The following is a 26,601-nucleotide window of genomic DNA, read 5'->3' on the forward strand; positions in this document are numbered from 1 at the left end:
CAGCAGGCATTACTCCAGTCTTCAGTGTCCCATGATCCATCAGAAATCATTCTAATATGCTGATTTTGTGCTCAATAAATAGTTCTCATTATTATCAATGTTGAAATCAGTTTATTAGCTTTTTAATATATTTGTAGAAACTGTGATTTTTTTTTCAGGATTCTTTAATGAACAGTTCAAAAAAACTATTTTTTGAAATAGAAATCTTTTGTACCATTATAAATGCCTTAATTGTCACTTTTGATCAATTTAATGTGTCCTTGCTGTATAAAACTATTTATTTCTTAAAAAAAAAAAAATTGACCTGACCCCAAACTTTTGAACCATAGTCTAATAAGTTTATTTATATAGCGCCTTTCCAGAGCTCAAGGACGCTGTGCAAATTTAGTACAGTGTAAATTTACAAACCTCCTTTTCTCTATAAACAAGGATATCTTGCCATACTGAAACAAAGGGTCCAAAATCCATCCAAGATTTTATTAATTTACAGCATTATCAGATGGTCCAACAAACAATTTACCATTTTCAAAAGACAACCTTCAAGTTTCCTCATAACGCTTATAGAAAAAATACTTTCAAATGTTCAAAATACTCATCAATATATTTACAAAACAAAAGTCTTCACAATAGATGTCTTAAACCCCAGGAGAGTGAATATATGCACAGTGGTCTCTCCAAAAAGGCCAACATAGTCTGTTATAATGGGATAGAAGCAAAGGCTCTTCTTTGTTGTCCTTATGCACTCTGTACAGCTGCTACAGTACTTGAAACATCTGTAAAAAAAGAAAAAAGAAAAAAAAGAAAAAGAAAAAGTTTTCAGTCAATCAGTCTGCAGCCTGATTAAATGCAATAGCTAATCATGTTCCAAGAGGTCGACGGGTGCAGGATCCTCATCCGCTGGAGTGGAAACCTCTCTCTTCTGCAGTGGTTCTGAAGTGGAGTAGTTATTCCACTGGAATAAGGTGGGTACAGCATCTTTCTTCAGCAAACGGCGCCCTTTAGGAGTCGATGGCTCTTTCACATCGTCGCTCTTGAAATGGCGACTGCAGACCCTTGTATGGGAAGTGAAGCTAAGATTCTCACGGCGAATGTTGCGTATCCACGTTTTCCGTCTTTCTTCATCCACAGGAAATGTGTGAAAGCTCAGCACAGAGTTGTACTTTGAGGAAGCCGAACACAACGGGACACAACAATGTTCGGCCATATGACTGTCTTCCCGCCGTTGATATTTAAACTTTCTGGAGGCCTTTACTACAATGAGATATTATTCATATATATACACATACACACACTGCCATTCAAAAGTTTGGGATCAGTAAGATTTTTAATGTTTAAAGTCTCTTCTGCTCACCAAGGCTGAATTTATTTGATTAAAAAAATTGTGAAATTATTAAAATTTAAAATCACTGTTTTATATTTTAAAATGTAATTTATTCCTGTGATGGCAAAGCTGAATTTTCAACATCATTACTCCAGTCTTCAGTGTCACATGATCCTTCAGAAATCATTCTAATATGCTGATTTGGTGCTCAAGAAACATTTCTGATTATTATCAATGTTGAAAACAGTTGTGTTAAGACTATTTACTGTCACTTTTGATCAATTTAATGCATCCTTTCTGAATAAAAGTATTAATTTCTTTATAAAAAAAAAAAAAAAAAAAAAAAAAAAAAAACTTTACTGACCCCAAACCTTTGTATGGTAGTGTATAGGGTTACAAAAGCTTTCTAGTTCAGATAAATGCTGTTCTTTTGAACTTTCTATTCGTCAAAGAATAATAATAAAAAAAAAAAGTACACAACTGTTTTCAAAATTGATAATAAGAAATGTTTCTTGAGCAGAAAATCATCATATTAGAATGATTTCTGAAGACTATTTGACACTGAAGACTGGAGTAATGATGCTGAAAATTCAGCTTTGCCATCAAAGTTAAACAGTTATTTAAATTGTAATAATATTACTGTTTTGCTGTATTTTTAATCAAATAAATGCAGCCAAATGAGCAGAAGAGACTTACTTTAAAAACATTATAAATCTTACCAATCCCAAACTTTTGAACGGCTCTCTCGGTGTGTGTGTATACACAGTATAGCTGTATACTTCAATAATAAATCATAGGACTATGTCCTGTGCATAGAGTCTATTGCATAATTCAAGAAATCTCTTATGCTCACCAAGACTGCATTTATTTGATCAAAAATACAGTAAAAACAATAATATTGTGAAATGTCATTACAATTTAAACTATTAATTTCTTTTAAAAAAATACAGTAAAAAAATACTGTGACATATTATTACAGTTTAAAACAACAGTTTTGTATTTTAATATATTTTGAAATGTAATTTATTCCTGTGAAGGCAAAGCTGAATTTTCAGTCTTCAGTGTCACATGATCCTTCAGAAATCATTCTGATATGCTTTTATTGATTTTTTTATTAATATCAATGTTGAAAAAAAGTGTGCTGCTTAATAATTTTGTGGAAACCATGACATTTTTTTCAGGATTCTTTGAACAACAGCATTAATTTGAAATAGAAATCTTTTGTAACATTATAAATGCCTTTACTGTCACATTTAAAAAAAAAAAAAACTCTTACTGACCCCAAACTTTTGAACAGAAAGGCATCTAAGCGTGCAAAACAAGACCATACAGCTAACCTGATATAAGTGGTTGTGTGTGTATCCGGCTCTCTTCTAGCGTTAGAAAGTAGGCTGGTTTGACAAGCTGCGATTCTGTGTTAGCTGGATCCACAGCATCACTCGGGCCCTCAGTCTCACAGGTGAGTATATGGATGGGACCCCGGCAGCCCTTCAAGTGGATCTGGATAGATTCCTAGAGCAGGACATAAACATAAGTTCATATAACACAAATCACCTCCAGTTATTGGATGAGTGTCCTTTAATCATTATTCAAATTAGGTGTGGGCAATATGACCAACATCTTATTTCACGATACAAGAAAACTATATATATATATATATATATATATATATATATATATATATATATATATATATATATATATATATATATATATACATTTTATTAAGATTCCTAAAAGGCTTAAAGCCTTCCAGCTTACTTCAGTGGGAGTGGGCACTTCTAGTTTGGTCTCTTCAGGGGCCCTGATGGCTATTATAGTCTGGTCCTTGAAAACATCGATCTTACAGATGTCCTCGTATGTCACATAAGCTGAGGTACAACTGCTGTTAAGACCATAACAACTGAAAGAAGTACTATAATGATTGTAAGACAAATAATATCACAGATTGTCTGAAATATGAGAGGATATTCAGCATTGTCTTTGAGGTCAGTCAGGGCAAAGAGTTGTTGGGCACAGTCTTTGATGAGCCAGTCAAGGGCCTCCTCAGTTGACTTCAGATTAAGTAGGTCAGCTTTTGTCTTGGGGCTCCACTGTTTCTCAAAGCTGCTGGCTGGTGCTGGATTCCTTAGACGCAAAGACAGATGCGTGAATCGCATACTGATGTATTAAGATGACTAAACCTTGGTTCCAACTAAAGCATTTCATCTGATAGATTTTGTTTTTGTAAACTATAAAGCCTTGTTTATCTAATGCCAAAATGTGGAAATAAATGTGAAATTGTGGAAATAATGTTTGGTCTAAACTTACATCCACTGGATCTTGTTTTTGGACGTCTTTTTGATTAACTGGATACCAGTTAGCACATTGGTGATGTCATACACCCGCCTCTTTCGTGTGCCCAGTTTTCGTGTAACCTCGTTGAGATCAAGGACTCCATTCGGAGCTGAGTGAAGTAGCTGCATGAAGCGTTTGGTCAGATGTCCAAGAGCGACGTCAGAGCGATTCTGGACTGGAGTGAAAAATAGGACTATTCAGGGAAGCTTTTTTTAACTTTAGTCAAAATATATTCAAGTTCTGTGCAGAATCATAAAGTGAATGAATTAAAAACAGAACGTACCTTGTGCGTTGGATACATGTTTTTCTTGATTCATGTTGTAAATGTTGGGATTGCTAGTTAAACTGAAAGAAAGCACATGATATAATGAATGGGCAAAAGAATAAATACTGTTCCAGTCCTTTCTCTAGTTGTTATTGAATCTAGTCTTACCTTCCAGTGAGAAACTGTCCTTGGGCTTGACTATTCATGCTATGTGAACCATCATGTGCACGACTGTGGTCTTCATCATCATCTTCTTCGTCATCCTCAAAGTCTTCATCATAAAAATCATCATCTGCACCACCTCCACTCTTTTAAGACAAAATTAAGGTTAATAACACTGGACACTGCAGTGTTACTCAATTAATACCAAAATTGTTCCAGCTAAGTGAGCAGTGAACACATCCATTTTAATCAATAGCTCAGTTAAACAAGAGGCAATTTTATTTCTACTTCTTTATTTATGTTTAATGGCTTTTTTATTTCATTCATTTTATTACTGGTTACAGTTGTAACCTGTGGAAAATATAGAATCATTATGGAGCTCAGATGGTTAATAAGATTTAAGCTTTAAAGGGAACCCCGGGTATTAAGACTTGTATGGCTTAAAGGGTTAGTTCACCCAAAAATGAAAATTCTGTCATTTATTACTCACCCTCATGTCGTTCCACAACCGTAAGACCTTCGTTAATCTTCAGAACACAAATTAAGATATTTTTGTTGAAATCCAATGGCTCAGTGAGGCCTGCATAAGGAGCAATGACACTTCCTCTCCCAAGATCCATAAAGATACTAAAAACATATTTAAATCAGTTCATGCGAGTACAGTGGTTCAATATTAATATTATAAAGCGACGAGAATATTTTTGGTGCGCCAAAAAAACAAAATAACGACTTATTTAGTGATGGCCGATTTCAACTGCTTCAGGAAGCTTCGGAGCTTTATGAATCTTTTGTGTCGAATCATGATTCGGATCGCGTGTCAAACCGCCAAACTGCTGAAATCAAGTGACTTTGGCTCTCCGAACCGCTGATTCGACACGCTGAATCATAAGGCTCTGAAGCTTCCTGAAGCAGTGTTTTGAAATCGACCATCACTACTTTATAAAGTCGTTATTTATTTATTTTTTTGGCACACCAAAAATATTCTCGTCGCTTTATAAATATTAGTATTGAACCACTGTACTCACATGAAGTGATTTAAATATGTTTTTAGTACTTTTATGGATCTTGAGAGAGGAAATGTCATTGCTGGCTATGGAGGCCTCACTGAGCCATCGGATTTCAACAAAAATATCTTAATTTGTGGTCCAAAGTTGAACGAAGGCCTACGGGTGTGGAACGGCATGAGGGTGAGTAATAAATTACATTACTTTCATTTTTTGGGTGAACTAACCCTTTAATATAACGTAAATTATGTCTCTTGCAGAAATATGTAGTAGAAAAGCCATGAAAGAATTATGTTATTTTAAAAAAAATCGACATCGTTTTATACATATTTATTTTTAGGTGCGCAGTGCTTTTAGCGTCGATGACGTCAAACGGTTGCACTCGGTAAGCCACTGGCGCTATTTTTTACCGTAACACAACACATTGTGCGGCTTTTGGTTGTTATTTTCAGTCGAATGGCAACAACATCCGTCTGCGTTGCTGCATCACTCATAACTGGAGAAAGCTGTACACTTACTGACTGCAGTGAAACTGACGAATCGTCAGACTCCTCCTCGAATAAGCTTGAACTTTCCCCTTCAGTGGCTGTGGCTTCATGGCAAGCGTCTGCATGTTGTTTACATCCTGCCAGCGTTTCTTGTCTCTGCTGTTTCTCAGCGCGGATTTCACTCAATTTTGAGTCCTTGTGGGGAAAAATCGTTGGTATGGCATTTGGTTTAAGCCTACGCTTATATCCACCGCCACCTGTAAGCTCTCTCAGTAGCTGTGGTCTACTAAAAGACTCAAAGGCATCAGGGCTAAAGTGGAGAGAACAAAGACGCGGGTCTTTAGGAAGGTTTATTCGTCCACAGGCATCTTCCCATTCTTTTCTCCTCTTCTTATCGCTAGGAAAGGAGTGAAGACTTATATCGCTTCTCTTGTTGCCCTTCGACTGAAAATTACAACCAATAGCCGCACAATGTGGCATCGTATCGGTATTTTATTTTCCGAGCTGTGCTGCGGTAAAAATAGCATCGGGTTACGCCAGTAGCGCAACCATTTGACGTCATCGACGCAGAATGCAAAATAATGGCGCCCCCCATATGATTTTTAAATAACGTTTTTCTTTAATGGGTTTTCTACTACAGTAAGATACATTATTTATGTTATATTAAGCCATACAAGTCTTAATACATTTTAAGTAAGTTTAATTTTTTTTTTATTATTATTCAGTCAGGATAAAAAAATTATTTTTTTTTACTTTGTTTCATTTAATGTAACAACACGTTGTAATGTGAATACATTTGCTTTATATTTAAAAAAAAAAGCTGAATGACTTTGTTATAAATAAATAGTTGGTTGTCAGAGGACTGCACCCTTCTCACCTCCTCAGCTGGGTCCTGCTCATCACACGAGCTCCACCCGCAGATCGGTCCTTCTAATGGGGGCATAATAGGAATCGCGTCCGGACTGATGCCGTTCGGCGTGATGTGATGGCTCAGGAAATGATCCTCGCATATCTGATGATGATCTGTGATTTCGCGCTCAGTCTCCCGTAAAGCGGCCAGCCACACTTTCACTCGGGCCTTGTCTTTAGGGAACCTGAAAAATCTCTTGCGCGGACGACTCGATTGCTCTCCCGGTCTGAGATCACTGTGGTTTATGCATCCTTGTACTGCACACTTCACCATCGTCGCAACAAGCTGTCAGATTAAATCAGTGCAACGTGCAACGTGCAATGTTTACACACATCACGACCTGAAAAGCAAACACGATGTCACGTGATCACGTCTGACCAATCAAATGGTTTGATTTCTGCTTCTGGTGCTCCCTCTATTAGCTAATCACACCTAGTGACATCTAGTGAATTGGAGAAGTAAAATAGCCTACATTGTATTGTGCATCCTTTTTTACGTCTGCATTGTCTGCATTTTTTTCTTTCATTTTTACAAAGTTCACGAAGATGTACGGGTATATGATAGGTGTGTGCTAGTTTTTCATATGCATGAGCATTCATTAAAAACATGTAGGTCTATGTGGTGGAAGAATCGAACTGAATCGGTACTAGAGGTTCAGTCACCGACTCATTGAACCGTTTACATTCTAACCAAATAGCAGAAATGTTGCAAATAACACGTAATGGAAGAAGAGTTTGTTTTAATAAATATCACTTTATTATTTTAAAACATAATATATAAATACGCATTGTAAATGCAAATAAATAAATTAATGTCATTATACATAAATAAATAAATAATAGTAACGTTAGAAAAAGAAAACACAATAACAGATTTTATATTTGAACGTGTTGCAGCATGTAAGACCGCCGGGAAAAGATCGGACCAGATGATGAATCGTTTATGAACCGTTTATTAAAACTAAACAAACAAACAAACAAACAACAACAACAAAGTTAATCAAAAAGGATCTGTTCTAAAGTTTCGCGGAAATGAGTCGGTCGTACTTCCCATCACTAAAGCCTGGCACCCCAGAGCCTCAATAGAGACATGGCTCTGCCTCTTACCAGCGTCTGCTTTTCAGCCAATCAGTTCGGCCGAGCTTTACGTTACGTAATTAATATTCATGAGCTTAGCCTTCGCAGTAGTATGATTTGTAAATCCCTTTACTGTGGGGTGTTGTACTGCCGTTTTTTACCAGCAGTGGACAGCAGCAAGCAGCAACAGTCTCTCCAGAGGTGGATGTGGATGTGTGTGGGATTGAATCAGGGCGAACTGGGCTGGCACTGTCATAGAGAACCGCACAGAACTAATACAATAGCGAAACATGGCTACTGAGACGATATCAGCCTGCACCGGATCCAGCTTACTACAGCCAATAAGCGAGATAACCAACCTTCCGTTAGATCAGGTACATTACTGTTATTTCTATTTTATGAAATGAGTACTGGAGGCACAAAACCCTCAGTACAGCTTTCATTGGCATCCAGGTCCTTCTACAAATCCTTTACAGGCTGTGCACGAAAACATTTGGTAAGGACAATGAAAACGTTGCATTTTTTATATTTCCTCTCGAAATTCATGACGTCTGCCTGAGCAATCGCATATTTCCGTTGGATAGAGTTGATGGTTTGCTCATGAAATGTGTCATTTGCGTGATGAAATGGATGATGAACTACTCGAGGATTTGCAAATGTGGATTTTAATTCATATACAACCTAGATTAATGTAGGCATATTTCAGGGGAGAAAAAAAGCTAGTCATTTATCAGGCACTTTTTGGAAACGTCATGATGTCGTGCTACCCAAGGCAATTATTTTAAAAATGTGTGTTTTTTGTGGTAATCATCTGTTTTATATATATATATATATATATATATATATATATATATATATATATATATATATATATATATATATATATATAATAATGTATATAACACACACACACACATTCCTAGCCAAAAAATGGGCCAAGCCCAAAATGGCTAAACAGTAAGGTTTTAATTGTCTTAACCACAAACTATTGTTCAGGCAATTAGATATTTCAGAAAAAAAATCAAAGACAGAATTAAGTTTTTGGCAGAATTTAGGAAGTTGTTTGTGGAGTCGGACTGATGAATCACAATAAAACATGAGTTGCATGGTGATGCTCCAGAGCAGTTTCTTAGAAAATCTGCTGAGAAATATAATGATAAATGCATCTCTACTAAAGTGAAGCATGGAGGAATAGGTGCCTTTGTGTAGGGAGCCTTTTTGGTGAGCTTTGTCAATGTGAAAAGTCATTTAATGCTTTGGAGTACAGGAGGATATTGCAGAATGGCTTGCTTCCCACAAATGAAAAGTTATCTAAATAGGAATGATCAGACGTTATTTTTCACCAAGACAATGCTCCTGCCCAAATTGCAAAGACAATCAAGAAGTGGCTTGAGAACAAGTCCATCAGGCTCATGTTTAGGCCTGGACAGAGTCCAGATTTGAACCCTATAGGGAATATTTGGTCTCACATTAAACTCCAACGAACTAGGAGACATTTTCTACTACTCATTAACTGTTTGAAGCCATTAACATCGAGTGGAACAACAATGACTCTTCTTCCTGTAAAAATCTGTCTGCAAGTTTACCCACATGGAATAAACATTTAAAGAAAACAAAGGGGAAGTTACTTTATCTACAGTATTAGTGCAATATTTCTTATTTCCTGACCAGTGTTTTGTGATTAAAATGGTTAAGACCATAACAGACCATTAAATATGTATATATGGGATGCTGCTCATTTTCTAGTGAGCTACCTATATAGATAGGATTTTTGGCCATCCCAAAATCCTGTCTAATTAGACATCTCACTAGATTTGTAAACCGCTCTGGCACTGCATGTACCACAGAGAATGGCTGCTTGGTAAATGGCGTGTTTTGAACCTTTGTTCTCTAACATCCTGATAAACTAGAATAGCTTTATTGAAATCACATTGCATTGTCATGTATTTTTCTCCCAGGAAATATTGAAGCAATTTTAACAGTGTTAGACATTCATTGATAAATGCATTGATAAATTAAATCATTTAAAATGAATTAAATATTTGTTATCATGATAGACAGGGCAATCTATTAGGCCTACGTTACAAGCATTTAAACCTAAAATGGTATACCTTTATGGATTTGTAAATTGTACCGGTGGATGCCAAAGAAACCAAAGGTCAAGGACAGAGGCTTGTTATGGAGGGCATGTCATATTATGAAAATAGATGCTGATGGTGCTGATTACCTTTCTCACTAAAATATATGACAGCAGTAATTGATAGATGTTAAAGGGGCTTTTTTTTAAAAAAAGAAAAAAAAGAAGAAAAAAAGCATTTCAGCCGTGAGTAAATTATTTTCACATAATTGAAAACAAATCCCATTGATTTTATTGAAGTAGGGACATGGGCATAGTTTTATGTAATATCTAACTTAGTAAAAAAAATGTCCTTCACATTTTTAAAGTGGTGGTTGTGTGGATGGTTCAGACACTGATTTTGTGAAACCATGAAACCAAACCCCAAAATGGGCAAGAGTAGTGATTTATTACATTGCATAATTTGATTTCTGTATGTAAGCTGCTATATTGAGTTAGTACAGACAGATGGACCTTAGTAATGACATTTGAAGAGGTGGCATTGTCTGTGCTCTTATTTTTATTGCAAACAAAAGGCATACACAACAGTTCAAAAGTTTGAGGTTGGTGAGATTTTTTAAATGTTTTTAAATGTTGCTCACCATTGATCATTTATTTGATCAATGCAGTAAAAACCACAATATTGTGATATCAGTTACTTTATAAAACACTTAGTTCCTGTCCTTGATTCTGATTGGTCAATAGCTGTGTTTTATTCACGATAAAACACGGCTATGACCGCTTCACCCAATGGTTCTGTGTATCACTACACAACACCCTTAGCAACCACTCTTAGCATTGTAAACTGTTCTTTTATCAATTGATATTGTTCATTGAAGGTTACTGTATTATGTAGAAGAGTACTGTGAGAAAGAGATCGAGTGAGCGAGTTTATTACCTGCATTCAGATATAGCATTTTCCTTCAGGTCAGTCCTATGTTCATAATAAAAAATCTGTTTAAATGTCCGATGTTTTATCCTGTCCTTTTAACAGTTAAGGGGTTTTCCCGTGACTGACAGCGCTAGTGAAAGCATTTGTCAGTTGCGTCTTGTTCCGTGTTCACAACAATTCAGTCTCTTCAATGTAAAAGTCTTCGCTACTGACTGACACACTCATAAAGACAGTCTTTGCTGCCATCTAATGGCGTAATAATGTAACTTCTGTTGCTGTTCATGGTCAGGGACTATTTTTTCCAGCGGAAGGAAGGCTTTTAGTAAGAGTTTACTTCATGAAAGTTGCATTGTTACATATTTTTGGCTTTAATATTTGTATTGTGTGGTAACCGTTTTATAAAAGCAATAACGTATTAAAGGCTAACTAATTTTCTGCAGCTTTTTGTCATATGTCATATGATCCTTTAGAAATAATACTAATATGCTAATTTGGTGCTCAAGACACATTTCTTCTTATCATCAATGTTGAAAACAGTTGTGCTGTTTAATATTTTTGTGGAAAAATATTTTTGTATCTTTCTTAGGATTTTTTGATTAATAGAAGTTTAAAATAACAGAATTTGAAATATCAAATATTCGTAACATAAATATCTTTACCGCCACTTTTTTTTTTAAAAAGAGTTTAATGCATCTTGTTGAATAAAAGTAGTATTTCTTTTTAAAAATCATCCTGACCCTAAACTTTTTGAATGGTAGTGTATGTTTTATATACAGACACTTTAGATGTAGGTTTCGTTGAAAAGTTAACTCCTCTAAGGTGTCCTGTTGATGGAGAATAACTCTGAAGCGAGAACAGACTGTAATGTGAGCAGTAATCGGCTAGCATTGCTCCACCACTGCCAGACACTGGACTCCTGTTACACTTGGGCCTAAAAGAGAGAAAGTCTCTAATGCCTTTTGCCTCTTGTGCAGTTTGTGGTTGGTTGGGATCAGACATTTTTCTCATTCCCTCTGCAACAGGATGTCTTGTTAATTCTGATCTGTACACATTAGCTGCATTCATCAAATGACAGTGCATTTCATCAGTGTCGTTGTCAGTTCACAGCAGATCACCAGCATCAGTGCTTTTAATGTTCGCATGCAGAACATGCCATTTCACAGCCATGGATAATGGGTCAAAAGCTCAAAGTCAAAAAACAATTCCTCAGAATTTTGTGATCTTTGGCTTCAGAATTCACCATTTTATGTCTAATTATTTTTATTATTATTATTATTATTATTACTATTGACTCAACTAGGACTGAATCTTTGTTTGACCAATGCCAGAGGAAGCGTTTGGGATTTTTTTTTTTTTTTTTTTTTTTTTTTTTTTAATTTTTACATTTTTATTATTTTTTTATGTAATAATAGGAAGTGTATTCTATAATTGCACAGTATATCAGCGGTCATATCTATATCAGTTGATATATGTGACTTAATGATTGTTGACTTAGGTTAATGATTGCTAGTCTTATAAGTCTGGTAAGAAAAAAATATTTAAGCTAATTTATTAGGACCCACATTATTTCATTCATCCCACCTTTTGATTTTTTTTTTTTTTGGTCAGTTTCTTTATTTTTTTAAATTTATATTCCACATTTATAAAAGAAAACTAAAAGAAACCTTTTATTAAAGAAAGTTGGCCTACATTGAAATCGGTTTTAAAATTATGCCATTTTCCACTTGATGTTTGGCGTGATTTGAAACGTGGAAATCTGGAGCTTTAAGATGATCATTTGCTGTTTTGTTTTGTCACAAAATGTAGATTGATATCTAATATCATCTAATATATTGGTTATCAGCTTCAAAATATTATATCGGTATCATATCCGCCAACATTTCCATATTGGTGCATCATGACCAATTCAATTATAGCTTTTATTTTTGTGTGTGTGTGTTTTTTTTTTTAAAACCAATTGTGTATAGTTTTTTTATCTGCTGATATTGATTATCAATCATAATATCAAAATAATTATTGGTATCATCCAAAATTTCCATATCATTCAGTGCATCCCTGGTGTATTCAATGATCAGTTCAATTGTGTCATTTAAAACTATTGATTTTATTTTTAGTGTGATTTATTTTAACCGCAATTGTATGCCATTTATTGATTATCTGCCATGGCAAAAAAAAATAATATTGGTATCAGCCAAAATTTCCATATTGATGCCCCTCTGGTGTATTCAGTGATCAAGAATCAAGGATAGATTGCTGATACCTTAATGAATCGAGAAGTTGCATGTTAACATTTTATGCTCTGCTTAACCATTTGACTGTGAGAGGTTTTGGTTTCTTGAGCTGAATGGACGGGTGAAGTGGAAGGGCGGTATTCTTAGCCGGCATTGCCACAATACCTGGCTTTTGATTAACAAAGACCCTTATGCCTCATTAATGCAAAAGACACCTGTGTGTATTGTTGTGTGGGCCTCTAAATTCAGTAGTCAGCTGTTGTGCACTACCGGATCTGTGGTGCCTTCGACTGTTTGATTGAGATCAGGGCTTGCCCTAATAAATCATATGAAGCACTCGTCTCAGAGCATTTGCTCAACACATGGATCTATAGCAAGTAACAACTTAAGTAAAACTGGTAGTCTTGAGTTGTATTTGATTTTGAACTTTTGAAAGTCTGAGCCCTGACATGACGCTTTCTGAGCATTACTGTGTCTGTAGGAGAAGAGACAATCTTTTGGTGTCCCACAGGAAGAGGCCTCAGTGCTCTTTGCTAATTACTCAAGTAGAGAACATTATTCCCATGGGTGTCCTGATGGAAACAATGCAGATCCAATAATTGATTTAAATCAGTGAGCTGATTTAGAGGCAGATTTCATTTGTTATTTACATGTTGTTGAGGAAACATTATAATCTCAAACTCATTCGTGATGTTTAGGCTGTTCAGTGAGTCATGTGTTTCTTTGGATCTTAAATTGGCATGGTGCTCTCTTGATTTGGAAAACGCTTGATCATTTTTCTTCATTGAGTAATATGGAGCAATGGGCTCCCTGTAGGCCGAGTCTCTCACAAGAAGATGCAGATTAATTTAGCAAGTCTCCTGGGCATAAGAATCCTAGTGTGAAAGTGTTTTTTAGAGACTGCGGTTTACCCTGCTACTCAGCATTTTCACTCATGTACTAGAGGAAAACAAATCCTCACATTGCCACATTGCTATTTTCTGGATTACATAACAAACAAGGGCCATCCAAGAATTATGTGTGCAACCAAAGGTTGGCCTGAGAAATGCAAGAGACACTAAAAAACACTTCAAATACTTTTTAAAAGAAAGTCAAAAACTTTCAATCCAAATAATATGTATAGAGAAAAGGTATTTTTTTAGGCATGTGCAAAAAGCTACAAAAATTTACATATGATCCATTCTTGCATTCATGAACGCACAACAGAATGGAACATGTTTTTTATAGTGTATTTTCTTTTATAGAGAGTCACATGTTATGAGTCAGTATTACAGATTTTTAAATTAATTTATCTGTATCAGTCAATTTTAAATATTTAATTGTGCAAGGCCATTTCTGCCTACTTTTGCATTTAGATTATCTTTGCCATTATTTAGTTGCTCATTTAAAGTTAATTTTTAAACATTTATCATTGTGTATTTTATTGATTTGTTGAATGACTAGTCAACCATTGTGACCCAACCCTAGTAGGGAGGCAAGATATTGTATTTTTGCCTATATCTGATATGCCGATAATTTTCGATTCATTTTGGCTGATGCCAATACCAATATTTCCCTTTGTTTGGAAACAACTCCAAGTCTCTCCTTTTGCAAGAATTATAAATGAATAATTTTTTTTATTTGAGTTCGTATTGAGTAAATACTGTATTTTTTTTTCCATTCCGGTTTCAGAGTTCTGAGGTCTCCTTTCTAAAAGGTTACTTGTTAGAGCTTGATAAATGTTAATAAAGTCAGGAGTACATTGAAAGCTTTAAAAATAACAATAATAAATCAATCACTGCTGTTAATTTTTCCAGACAAATGCAGTTGTAACCTAAATATTTTATTTTTGAATTTAACATTTGTAGATGATCTACACGGCAATGGAGTCGTCAACACATGAGGTGCGGGTGGCGTGACTTAAATTATTTCTTTATTTATTCAGAAACAGAAGTAACTTAATGGTATTTGTTTTGTGTTGTACTTTTCATTTTATTAGTGTAACAACAGCGCCCCCCTCAAAAAGCGAGGAAATTGAAGTAGAAAAAGAGCAGTACTAGTGATGACATCAGCAATTCCAGAGGGAGGGGCTCTGGTGACATCCCGGATGGCTATTTCATTGTAAGGGACGTGAATTGAGGTAGGGGGCGTAATTAGTAGGGGCGTGGTTTGTAGTGCTGCACTAGAGAGTAGAGGCTGTTGACGGGTATCGCACACCAGATATGTCTTTCTGTACTCAAATTCACAAGTTCAAGGCTGCAATCCAAGCCGTAAATCTAATCATGCAAAAGTTCACTTCAAGAATGACGTCATACTGATAATATCGTGCTTACCTATCTTTTAGTCTTTTAATGTTTAAGCCTTTTGCAGTTGATAAAAATGGCTATAAAATAACATTTTATATCAAAGCGAGGAGTATTGAAGTATTTTGTAAAATGCTGTTTCATGAAATGTATTTCTCTGAAAGTTTTTGTGGCCAATCCTCTCATGGAGAGCTCTGCAGAATCCAGCTAAATGTAATAATAAGATCATCTGATCTATAACTGATGCTAAGTGCAAGCAAGGATAAGTGATATCCATTTCACTCCAATTCCAGTCCATTTCTAAGATGAATTAACCAACTTTTGCCTTTGTATACTAAAGACAAAACCTCATTCGACCCTCATATGCATGACGCATTGTTTTAGAAGCTCTTATTGGAATGGTCCATCTCCTCCAGATTTCACCATAGCTTCAAGGACTTGTATTATGTAATGGTTATCCTTACCTGCTCAGTTGACAGGAGCATGAGTACAGCATGTGCATTAGCAGCACCAATAAATAATTGAGTATCTAATGCACTGTTTGGAGGGAGCACTTAGTGCTCAAGAGCGATTTAATCATTGGCTAACTGTTTGCCATGTAATTCCAATGCCATATCCAAGGTCAGGCGTTTGATTAGGGAGATTAATGGGTTAAGTGTTGTAGAGCTCACCCTGCCACAGGTTCTTGCTTAGAGATGTTATGACGGACCTTCGTGGATATGGACCTGGTTTGAGAAAAAGTTTCAAGAGGGAAAATATTCTTGCTTTATATCGCATTATTCTGCCCAAAGTGTCCATGCAGAATAAAAAAAATGTATATAATTGGGTTTCAGTTGCATCTAACTGCAAGAGATATGAAAAAGGATATTTGCTTTGATCTCCATAGAAGTGCTTGAGTAGAAAGCAAATCAATCATCCCAAGCGTGTGGCTTTTGACAGCTGAAAAGACTGATGACTGAAGCGGGCAGCTTTCATTCTGTACCTCAGTGTCCTCTTTTATTTTTAGGAGGACCGTGTCCTAGCAACAGGCTTCTCAAGGATTGCCACAAAAAGCCGATGCACTTAAAGCTGAAGTGTGTCATTTCTGCACCTCTAGTGACGCCAAATGGAACTGCAATATAGTGATTGTTTTTAAACGTATTTCCCATGTACTTTCGTTGTTCGTTATTGGTACGCCAAACAGATGCACCCAAACTAAGGCATAAATGGTCTTAATTGAAGCATTAATTATTCATTATCATAATCAACATTGCTTTCTGCATGTTTTTTCTCATCATACAGGACATATAACATAGAACACATAAATACGTCACGGTGCGTGAAGTTAAATGTAGCATCCTGTGTCCTACCGTGAAACTGTAACACTAGCTACGCTTACATTTACACTTTTTGTTTTAATCGGAATAGGGGTTATGCACAATTTAACTTCCGTATTCTGTAAAACAGATCGCTTCTGGTTTAGGTCTTTTGTATGTGCTTTTTATCTGTTTTATTCAAGATAACTTAAAAGGAGGGAGCAAAGATGAGCATAACTAATGTCCCTTGCATATGCTGATTGATATCTAAAAGCTTTTTTAATTTTTCTTCTTCACACTAACGTTTAGACATTTAATAGAATAAAACACCTATACCTTAAAAGTCCATAGATATGCCGTCAGTTCATACTGCTGTTAACACTTTCACCTGACAAGCGGATGCAATGAGACCAGTTTTCCGGTTTGGCCATGTGATGTTCGACATATACCCTATGAAATCATTGATGAACACAGTGTTTACATGGATGCTAAATAAAGTGATCAGATTAATGTGCGCGTTTATACGTCCCAAGCTTAAAGGTGCTAAAGAGGATGTTTTGTTTTATACATTTTTGCAATATTACTTGAAACTGTCTTTACTTACTGATAAAAGACTATTTATTAGGTGCACTGAAAGGCATAATATTAATCTACATCATCTGTGCACGAGGTAGGGCCTTATAAACATCAGCCAATCGTTTACGTGATCATCGCGTAAACGATTGGCCCTCTGGCTTGTCAATCACTGCCATGACGTTCCTTGTGAGAGACGTGCGCGGCTGCGCACTCCAGTAACTTTCCACACTCCACAGGCGCCGCATGCAATGTTTTTGTCAGGAGACAGGAGTAACAACTGCAGACTATGAGTTACCTGCGGTGAGTCCGACATAATGAATCCACTAACACGACACAGCGAATGCCGGTGGTAAACACTTGTGTTCCAATACTCGTGCATGAGTTTTGGGAGGTGTTCCCTCGAACACAAAAACTCACTAACAGTCTTTAGTTTTTCAGTCGACGAAAAGATCCTCTTTAGCACCTTTAACATCAGCTTTGATCTTTTGACATCCGCACACTGCACGAATATACAGAGTTTCCCGCTGTTGGCGCATACTAGCCATCATCCTGCCATTGCTTCTTTTCTTTGTTTTAAAAAGCAGACAGGTTTCACAGACAGGGCTTAGCCTAAGCCAGAATTAGGCCTTAGTTCATTTAGGATATTTAAGTATCTTTTCTAAAAGTACAATAGAAAAAAACATTACTGTTGTGCATCTTAAAACAAAACAATGGCAGTGACATATTTTAAGATATGTCAGTAAAAGTTGCTTTCAGTTAAAACAGCTCAAACATGCATTTTAGTCTGGGACTAGCTTAAACCTCATCTGTGAAACTGGGGGTTAATGTTTATCTATTTCGGGGCCTGATTAGGAGACGATGAACACATGAAGCTTTGTGCCATGCTGATTATATTTGTCAGTAAAAATCAAGCGTTAGCGTCATTTCTGGCAGGTCACGTCTCGTCAGTCAAGCTTGCATCAGCTGACTCCCAGGTGTCTCATGTCTACCTATAGGAATACGACGCCTATCACGGCAACCGTATATAAGCTCCTCAGTATTATCAGCAGCTATCGCATTTCTTTGGAGCTAATGACCCTCCTCCATCCCCAGCTCCTCCTCTCTTCAGTCAGGATTGGCCTTATAATTCCCCTGAATCAGACTAATTCTTGAAATATGTGTACATGTTAAATTATTGACATTAATGATATCTGCATATGTTGGTTCTGTTCTGTTTACCCTAAGGGTAATTGCTGCTCTCCCTGCTCTTATCTATGCTAGACTTCATGGATGCGCAGGGACTTCTTGCCTAAAACAGAACCATACCACCAATACAAACTCTAGGCAATTTATCAATTATAATTGACGATAGTGGTCCTGACAGAAACGCCCCTTCCCGCAACCAAAACAAGGCATCTGTGGATGAGAGTCCAAAACAAGGACTGCTGGAACGACAGTTTCCTGCGCAACTTCACAGACAATAAGTGGGATGGGAATTTTAGAATGACACGACAGTCATTTATGACACTATATTCAACAACAACAGCTTATTCCGTGCGTAATACGCTATTAGCGCCATTTCTATGTCATTGCACATGCGCAGAACTTTCCAGTTTCGCTTTTTAATCCTATCAAGTTTACATGTCTTATCGAACAAAATGAAAAGGTTTAAACCACCACTTTAGTACAATCTGAATGAAATTTCAATCGGATTTAGCCAATTCATTCCGAATGACGTGGTTACATGTGACTTTTCTTATTCTGGCTGTGCTACTAGAACAATTAGAAACGGATTATTAGGGTCCATGTAAACGCAGCTAGTGTTACAAGCACACAGTCAGGTACCCACTGTCCTGTTTTTCTAAACTCTAATTTTACAAGGCAGAGCAGGGAGGAATATTTAGGCCTGGCCTTGCCGTCCTGCACTTCTTTATTACAAAACCACTGACATTTTATGGGTTCTCTTTATAACTTGTATGCACAGTAATTTTATATAACATTTGCTGCTTTGTTTTTGCTGACAGATATTTTTTGTCTTTTTTTTTGTAGTGCAACATTGTTTGTGTGATTTCAGCATAAAATTAATATTGACCCTATTTACTTCATCACTACATCCCTCTGGACTTATTTCATTCTTCTTCGATGCATGTTTTTTTTCAATGTTCACATTAAAATAGTAAAACAATGAACACGGAAATGACTTTATGGCTGATGTCACCAAGAACTTTTGATCTTATTCTTTATTCTTTCTCTGTAATCAGTCCATTTGATTTGTTCTGACAATGGACCTTTTTCACACATTGCGATGATGCATTTCCACAGTTAAGCTTTTTTTTATATTTTCATTTTATTTTTTGTTATATTCATTTTATTACTTTGTTATATTACCTTGTAAATTACAGAAAAATAGTCAACTCTGCTGTGCGAGTGTTTCAAATCCAGCAGCTGAGAGATTGACAGTAATGGGATTGACATGTTTCTCTCTTCTTACCAATGTAATCAATCACGATATGCATTTTTTTTCCTCTTTCATAGAAACGCTATTGTGGATTTTTTTTTTTTCTCTTGCTATTGAGGCAAATGGGATTGCAAAAATATTGTTGTAGTTTCAGTTCACCACTATAGAAGATTACAGAAGGGTCCATTTAGCATCTCAGCGGTGACATTCACCACCTGATGAAGTGAGAAGGCCTTTTTTCGCTTTCTCCGCATCAGCTGAACTTGATGAATCTTCGGGATATTTCCAGCCAAGCCCAAGAACAGTCGTCTTGCTTCTGAGTCACATGTACAGAAAGAAATCAGATTTATCTGCTGCTTATCAGAATCTGTTGGTTTGGCAAATTCTCTGATGTAGCTCTGGGGTGATGGGGACCTCTGCTCAGGTTCCTCTGCACTGACACAAGAGACAAGGCACCAGGTAACCTGGACATAAAGGAGACTAGGAATGTAATGAGACGCATCAAGGATCATTAATTAAAGAAGATAGTGAGAGACAGAAAGAAAGAAAGAAAGGTCCAACTTTTCTGGCCAGCTTGCCTCATAACAGCAACACGTCAACATGGAGTTTTTGATGGAGGTGAGCAGGTTATTTGAGTTCCTCATGTCACTTGAATATTCTGCCATATTTCACCATAATTTCAAGCCAAGAGCAACAATATTAAAGAGGTCAAATGAGAAAGCATTTTTTTTATAGTCTATAATATATATTTTGCATTCATTCTTTTTTTCTTTAGCAGATCTCAAAATTAGTTATCCATTAGGGGTGTAACAATATATCGTTTCACAATATATCGCAATACAAAAATGCAACAATATGTATCATGGATAGTATCAATCTCTATTGTGTATAGTTCACCCAAAATGAAAATTACTGAATGAGAATAAAGTTTATAGAGTTTTAGTGTCAGTACTACATTAAACTACTATATACAGTATAATGTTGATTATAATGTATAATAATGCAATAGGAGGAATATTTGAGGGTCCTGATAATGCCAAATGTCTTATGTTAACAGTAAAAAGTGGCATATAACAAACATATTCATCGCAAACAATTGTGTTTTCAGCTTCAGAATCATGAATATTTTTATTCTGTGTGTCACCATTGTCCTGTGCTTTGGGTTTCCAACACCAAGCCTATTTATTTCCACCACCCAATGTAATACCAAATTTAGCATTTTAATTTAAGTTATTTTTTGTAACCTTTTACCATGTCTTGGAGTGTCGCAATAATATTATATCATGATATGTATCGATTTGTGACATGATGGTATCGTTACACCCCTATTATCCATATACTTTATATTATAGATTTATCATACCTAAATTCACAAAATGTTGATTTGACATTGACAAAAAATATAGTTCTTCTTCTTATAAGAAATCACAAAGAAGTTGAAATAAATTCCTTTATGTTTTAGCACAGAAAATTTCTCCTTAGCTTTTATGATTGAATTCAATTTTAATAGTTTCACTAAAAGTCCTTTTATCTGGCAAAATGATAAAGCAATAATTATGCAGAAATGGGCTTAAGAGTAGGTTTTGTAATGCTGAATCATGTCAAAAAGTCAAAAGTTTAAAAATTCATCTGCTTTAGATTGTTGCCTAAAGGGCCTGTCGAGTTAAGTAACTTGGTTTGTTTTTCCAGTTTTTTTCCCTGCCGCTTTCATTTACAACCGGCTGTTAAGGAGAGCTTGTGAATGAGCCTTTTTAATGTTCTTCTATAAAAATGTTTGCTTGAGCCCCTCTCATCTCTCCTCGGCTGTCCTTTACATAAAGCTCTTATGAGAGCATGCTTTATAATCTGTATTGATATATTGAGTTGGTGTCATCTTCCATGGCACCTTTTCTCTAAGTCTGAATCTATAAGCAGGATGTGCCCTCTGTTTACTTGGTGCTGAGAACCTGAACACTTTGGTAAAAGAGTAAGTCTCTAATGGGAGCATCACACAATCTGCCTATGTAAAGTGAACTGTTAAGCTTTCGTTTGGAAACAGTAACTATTTTATGAATTATTAGTATGATTGTTATCACAATGTAGCTGAAATGCTTTCGTGTGACTCATAGTGTTGCTGGTGTCAAATATTTACAATTTATCTATTTTTATTTTTTTCAAATGTGAAATGTTATTACAATTTAAATCAATAATTTTCTATTTTAATAATGGCAAAGCTGAATTTTTAGCAGTCATTACTCCAGTCTGCAGTGTCACATGATCCTTCAGAAAACATTCTAATATGCTGATTTTCTGATTTTTGAAACTATTATTATTATTATTATTATTATCATCATCAATGTTCAACGCAGTTGTGCTACTTAATATTTTGGTGGTATTTTACAGTAATATTTAGTGTAACATTAAGAAGATGATATTGTAAGGCCATTTCTGTTTTTATGGCACAGTTGTTAACCATTTAGCTGTATGATTTACTGCAGGTTTTGTGTGTGCTTCATGTTTGTTGCAAGTGTGACCGATGGACAGATGGAACTGAGCAACAGGAAGTCTGCAAAGAAAGCAACAGAAGCTGGCAAACGAGTCTCTGTCAAAACTGATTGATGGTCCTTCATCTGTCTGGATTATGTATGTTGTGTCTAAAACATTATGTGAGCCTTAATAATTATGTGTAACAGCATGCAAGGATTGTGTGGTTCATAATGGACAGTTCTTTGCTGTCAGTGTAAATGCCCCTAAATAAAAACACTTGAAAGTAGTGAAATCAATTTAAAGGCATATTATTTGAATCAGATTGTGTAATATCCAAGCTCAGGTAATCTCAAAGACATATGGCTCACTTTTTGGTGTGCTGTCTGCATTTAAGCATGATTTTTGAAAAATACAGATTACTTGGCGCTTGAGATGTCTTTTGACATGTTTACAATTACAGCATTGCTAGTGCTATGTACGAGTTACAGCATGCTGCCAAGAATCTCCCACAATCCCCTTGGTCTGGTCTGCAAACCACACTGGGTCGCCTGACATGTATTGGATGTTGCAAAAGCAAGTTGTGTCCTTGTTGTGGTGGGTTTAGTAAATGCTGCTCTACAGTCATTGAATGCAGATGTGGATGATAAGGACAGAGATACAGTTTTTTTGTAGCATCCTTCCTTACATGGCGTGTGAATTCTTGAGTTTCTTGACCGTTAGCAAGACTGTAATATATATTCGGCTATTCTACAGACTTGTGATTAATTTTATTTGCATAAAGCGTAGGAATAAAGGTATTTACAGATGTTTGGTTGAAGATGTATATCTGTTTTCAAATGACTTGCAGCTGAAATTTCACAGCTGTGTTCAGTCAAGAAACAACTCCCTGACTCATGCTGTTGATGTATTTGGCTTTCACGAGAAGCATGTCAGTGTGAAGCTCAAGGCATTGTCTTTTAAGTAGGTCACAAGGCTTGCAGGGTTCTGAAAAACTACAGGAACCTCACTGAGATGTTCTTCTGGAACGTTGTTCTCTGACCCTGTTTGTCGTTGTTTGTTGTGGTTTAGCCATGATATTTATTCTGCTTATTATTTTTTTCTAAATTCCATTGTCTACACAATAATCTTCACACCTGAGGCAAATGACATGTTTCCAGGATCATCTATACACACTGTAATCACAGCCTATCAGAATATATTTGATGTTGAATGTACAGATATGAGGAGCAGAATTTGGACCAATGGGGTTTCACTGTGGGCGGGGCTACCCAGCATGACAAAACAGATATGGAAACCAAATGACAACAAAATGTCTTGTTTTTTTGTCACTTTGTGATGTGCTAGGAATGGGAATGTACTATAAGACTAATTGTACTATTAATATGTACCGTTATGTACTAAAAAATGAGTAATCAATCACTTAAAATTTAAAACCGGTATGGCATGTATGTGAATTGTGAAATTGTTGTATTCTGTTTTATCACAAAAGTTGCATTACAAATAATGGTTTTAAATGAGCTAACTTCAACATGTTTTTTTTATTGACAAGAAGTTGAATTAACAAAATGCATTAATAAAATAAATTAATTAAATTTTTTTCTATTTAAAGCTGCAGTCCGTAATTTTTTTTTTGGTTAAAAAAATGACCCAAAATCAATTTTTGAGCAGGTACGTAACCAGCCAGTGTTCAAAACTATCTCCTTAGCCCAATTCACAACAGCTTGTAATAATGTGTTCTAATTTGAGCAGTACTGGTGGGTTTCCACGCGAAATTCGAGTATGCTGCCATTTGCCTTTGCGTCATTTTTGCGTCAGAACGAGTCCCAGCTAGTAGGCTATACCGCATGTGAGGATGCTGAAGGTGACGGATCATTTGTAGCTTTTTCTCTTAGCAGCTGTAATAATTAAACATCATTTTGATGGCGGATTGTATGGTATGACAAATGAACGTTAGAGATTAGACTGTACAGAAACTGAAATACAGGTAACGCTAATACACACTAAATACACATAGTCACGTAATGCTGATGTTGTTAACATTAACAATTGAGAACAGAGTATAACAGTAATAATAATTTGCACCGTTAATTGTCATATGAGCTAAGCAATCGTTAGATTTAATCACCATTGGTAGCACGGTTTATTGTAATGCTTTGTTTTCAGAACAAAAGTGGCAGATTTGTTACTTAGTTGTTCGGATGACATTTTCCAGTAAAAATTCTTACAGTGCCGATAAAGATGATAATAACTGCAATTGCAGGTTTCAAACAGAGATGGCGACAAAGAGGCAAAACTTACAAACTGCAGCTTTAAATAAAAAAAATCCATTAAATAAATAAAAAAATATGTCTTTTCATTTAAAAGCTGACATACAAACCAGTCTGAACATTTCTAAATCAAATACATTTGGTTAAAATATCAGCCTTTTGAACATGATGGCTTAAGTCTCTTTTTTTTCCAGGTGAACTTCGTAGTATGTCAGCTCTGTGCCCTTCTCACGGCCGTGTGGTTCAGGCTCTATCTGCACCCCAGCAAGACAAGTCCTTTTGTGCGACATGTGGTGGCCACACTGCTGGGCATCTACTTTGCCCTCTTCTGCTTTGGCTGGTGAGTATTTCCATACTGAAGCATCACTCTGTATGTTCACAAGGTAATTGAAACCAGCTTTTGCTTGTACTCCCTGCTGCTGGACTGCAGGATATGTGCTGGTGTGACGTTCCAGAAAGATACAACGAATGCCAATCAATAGGAAATGTAGCGGTCTGTGAAACGACAGACATTTGATACAGAATAAACAAACAGTTGAAGGACAATAAAGGGAGCTGAACCTGACATCTGTAGTACAGACAAGTATCAAATTATGTAGAATTTTTTTAGTTGTAAACACCTGTATGACTCAAGCATAACAATGACCAGACTTTTTTTTTTCTTTTTTTTCAAAAGCCTTGGTTCTGGGAGTCATCTGCAAAATGAATCACAACACAATGAATCATTACACCATTTGATTCAAATAAGAGATGGATTTGAAAAGTTGAAAACAGACTTTTGTGAAGGATTGTTTCAATTGTTTCATTACACAAAAACTTGTTTGTGATTCCAGTTTCCATAGTGATTTCTTTGATTCTCCCATTTTTGGATTGTTAGTATAATCATTTACAATTTGCAATTAGGACTAAACAGGTTTCATTTATTCATTTACTTTTTTGGAAACATGATCTTTTGAAAGAGTTTAACAGTTATACATCTGTATTTGTGGAACTAATGGTCACCGATTTGTTAAACAATCCAGAATGCACTAACCACACTATTTCATTATAGAGAAAAATAACAAATTAATAAAAATATATAATCATAAGCTGACCAGTAAATAAGTAAACTAGGTGAGTATATAATTCAGCAGCAAAAAGTATTCTAGCCTAAATCTTGGGAAAAAAAAAAAAAAAAAAACTTTGCATAGTAATTTTATAAATCCAAATGTTAATAAAAAGTTTAAAAAATTACTATTTGTATTCTTATGAAATGAAAAAACTATTTATATTAGATTTATATGTAAATAATTAAATGTATTTATATTAATGTAAGATTAAAAGACGCTTATTTTAAATGTATTGTGCAGCTTTTTAATGGGGCAACAAAATATGATAGATATGACAGAACAAAATAGGCTATTAATAATCTTTCAGTAACCTTGATAATATGAAACGCTTCAAAACTTCAGCAAAAAAATGCTAATGCGCATCCCGGGTGCAGAATGATGTGCTTGAAGCAATATTGAGTCAGAGCGCGCAGTTGCGCTGCGCATTGAAAAGTTCACGGCACAAAGAGAATCCCTGTGTATATCTGACTGCATCTAACAGTTTATTAATCATATGTTTCTTCTCACTTTTTAAAATTCCAGTTATTGTGCGTGTGACGCCAATTCATAGTCCTTGTGTTGTGCGAACAGACATCCTGTAGCCAGTATGATGAAATCGTTCAGAAACCGCAATAAACTCCAGCAAGATGAAGTCATTTTATGCAAATCCACAGCTCTTTATCTACATATCAAGTATTATAATGGGAATATATCATATTGGACAGTTTTACCGTGCTGACTGTCGTTACCGAACGCGACACGCTGTTTGAGTGCTGAATGATTGAAAGCTGTAGCGGAGGGAAGACGAGTTTCCGTGAACTTAAAGATGTACATATCCTTCTGTCCCTCACATGAAGCTATGGAATGGCTTCAGATGACTTTGAATATAGTGCACGAAAACTTATTTGGTGCTAGTCTACTTATTTTGCTCTATGACTCCCACTTTTGCCATATAATAGAGCGCAATTATCAGACGGTAATTTAAATATCGCGACAAAACTAATTTCCGTTTCATTTTGAGACTGTGGCGGGACAAATTAGAATGTGGCGGGCCGCCACAGTCTAGTCAATGTATGGGAAACACTGCCTGTAGTATTTCAGGACCCTACAAGCCTTGTGACCTAACGTTACTTACATTTTTGTGTCCAATCATAAAGTTTCCTACAGATAATTTAATGATATTTAAAAATAATAATAATAAATTCAGCTCAAATTTTTAAAGAACATTTTTAATTTCCAGTATATCTTGCGCAAAATTTTTAGAAAAACAGCTGATGTTTTAAGAAAAATTCCTGCCGATACTAACATAGTTTTAGATACATTAGTGTCTGTGTTTTGTGATCTCTATCAGCATACTCAAGCTTTTATTGATGAATCGGTGGCGACTC

General features: G+C 35.8%; 2 protein-coding genes across 6 annotated transcripts in view; one reads left to right on the plus strand and one right to left on the minus strand.

Moving 5' to 3' along the window:
- Positions 1-316: 316 nt before the first annotated feature.
- Positions 317-6,871, minus strand: e2f6 (E2F transcription factor 6). Of its 3 annotated transcripts, none has more exons than XM_048206365.1 (8): positions 6,455-6,871; positions 4,092-4,231; positions 3,942-4,003; positions 3,632-3,833; positions 3,293-3,448; positions 3,083-3,197; positions 2,659-2,833; positions 317-1,251 (listed from the first exon to the last, which is right to left on the minus strand). In XM_048206365.1, exons 1-8 carry the CDS (start codon positions 6,758-6,760, stop codon positions 854-856), a joined length of 1,554 nt encoding a protein of 517 aa, XP_048062322.1. In that variant the 5' UTR covers positions 6,761-6,871; the 3' UTR covers positions 317-853. The 3 variants fall into 3 exon arrangements, with proteins under 3 accessions (XP_048062322.1, XP_048062321.1, XP_048062323.1); XM_048206364.1 differs by lacking the exon at positions 6,455-6,871 and adding an exon at positions 5,608-6,131; XM_048206366.1 differs by lacking the exon at positions 6,455-6,871 and adding an exon at positions 5,608-6,119 and having other exon boundaries at positions 317-773.
- A 480-nt stretch (positions 6,872-7,351) lies between these two features.
- The window catches only part of mboat2b (membrane bound O-acyltransferase domain containing 2b), a 34,019-nt gene continuing 14,769 nt past the window's right edge, over positions 7,352-26,601 (plus strand). Inside the window, exons 1-4 of one of the 3 annotated variants that reach the window (XM_048206368.1) lie at positions 7,355-7,937; positions 19,470-20,010; positions 21,900-22,014; positions 24,320-24,465. Coding sequence is in view for 1 of the 3 variants with exons in the window: in XM_048206367.1 (XP_048062324.1) it covers positions 7,854-7,937; positions 24,320-24,465 (230 nt within the window). In the remaining 2 variants the exon portion in view is untranslated. Of the gene's footprint in view, positions 7,938-19,469; positions 20,011-21,886; positions 22,015-24,319; positions 24,466-26,601 lie in introns of those variants that run through there. The other 2 variants (XM_048206367.1, XM_048206369.1) reach the window with 2 other exon arrangements.

Source organism: Megalobrama amblycephala, linkage group LG11, assembly GCF_018812025.1.
Source record: "Megalobrama amblycephala isolate DHTTF-2021 linkage group LG11, ASM1881202v1, whole genome shotgun sequence".
In the NCBI taxonomy this organism is placed as follows: Eukaryota; Metazoa; Chordata; class Actinopteri; order Cypriniformes; family Xenocyprididae; genus Megalobrama; species Megalobrama amblycephala.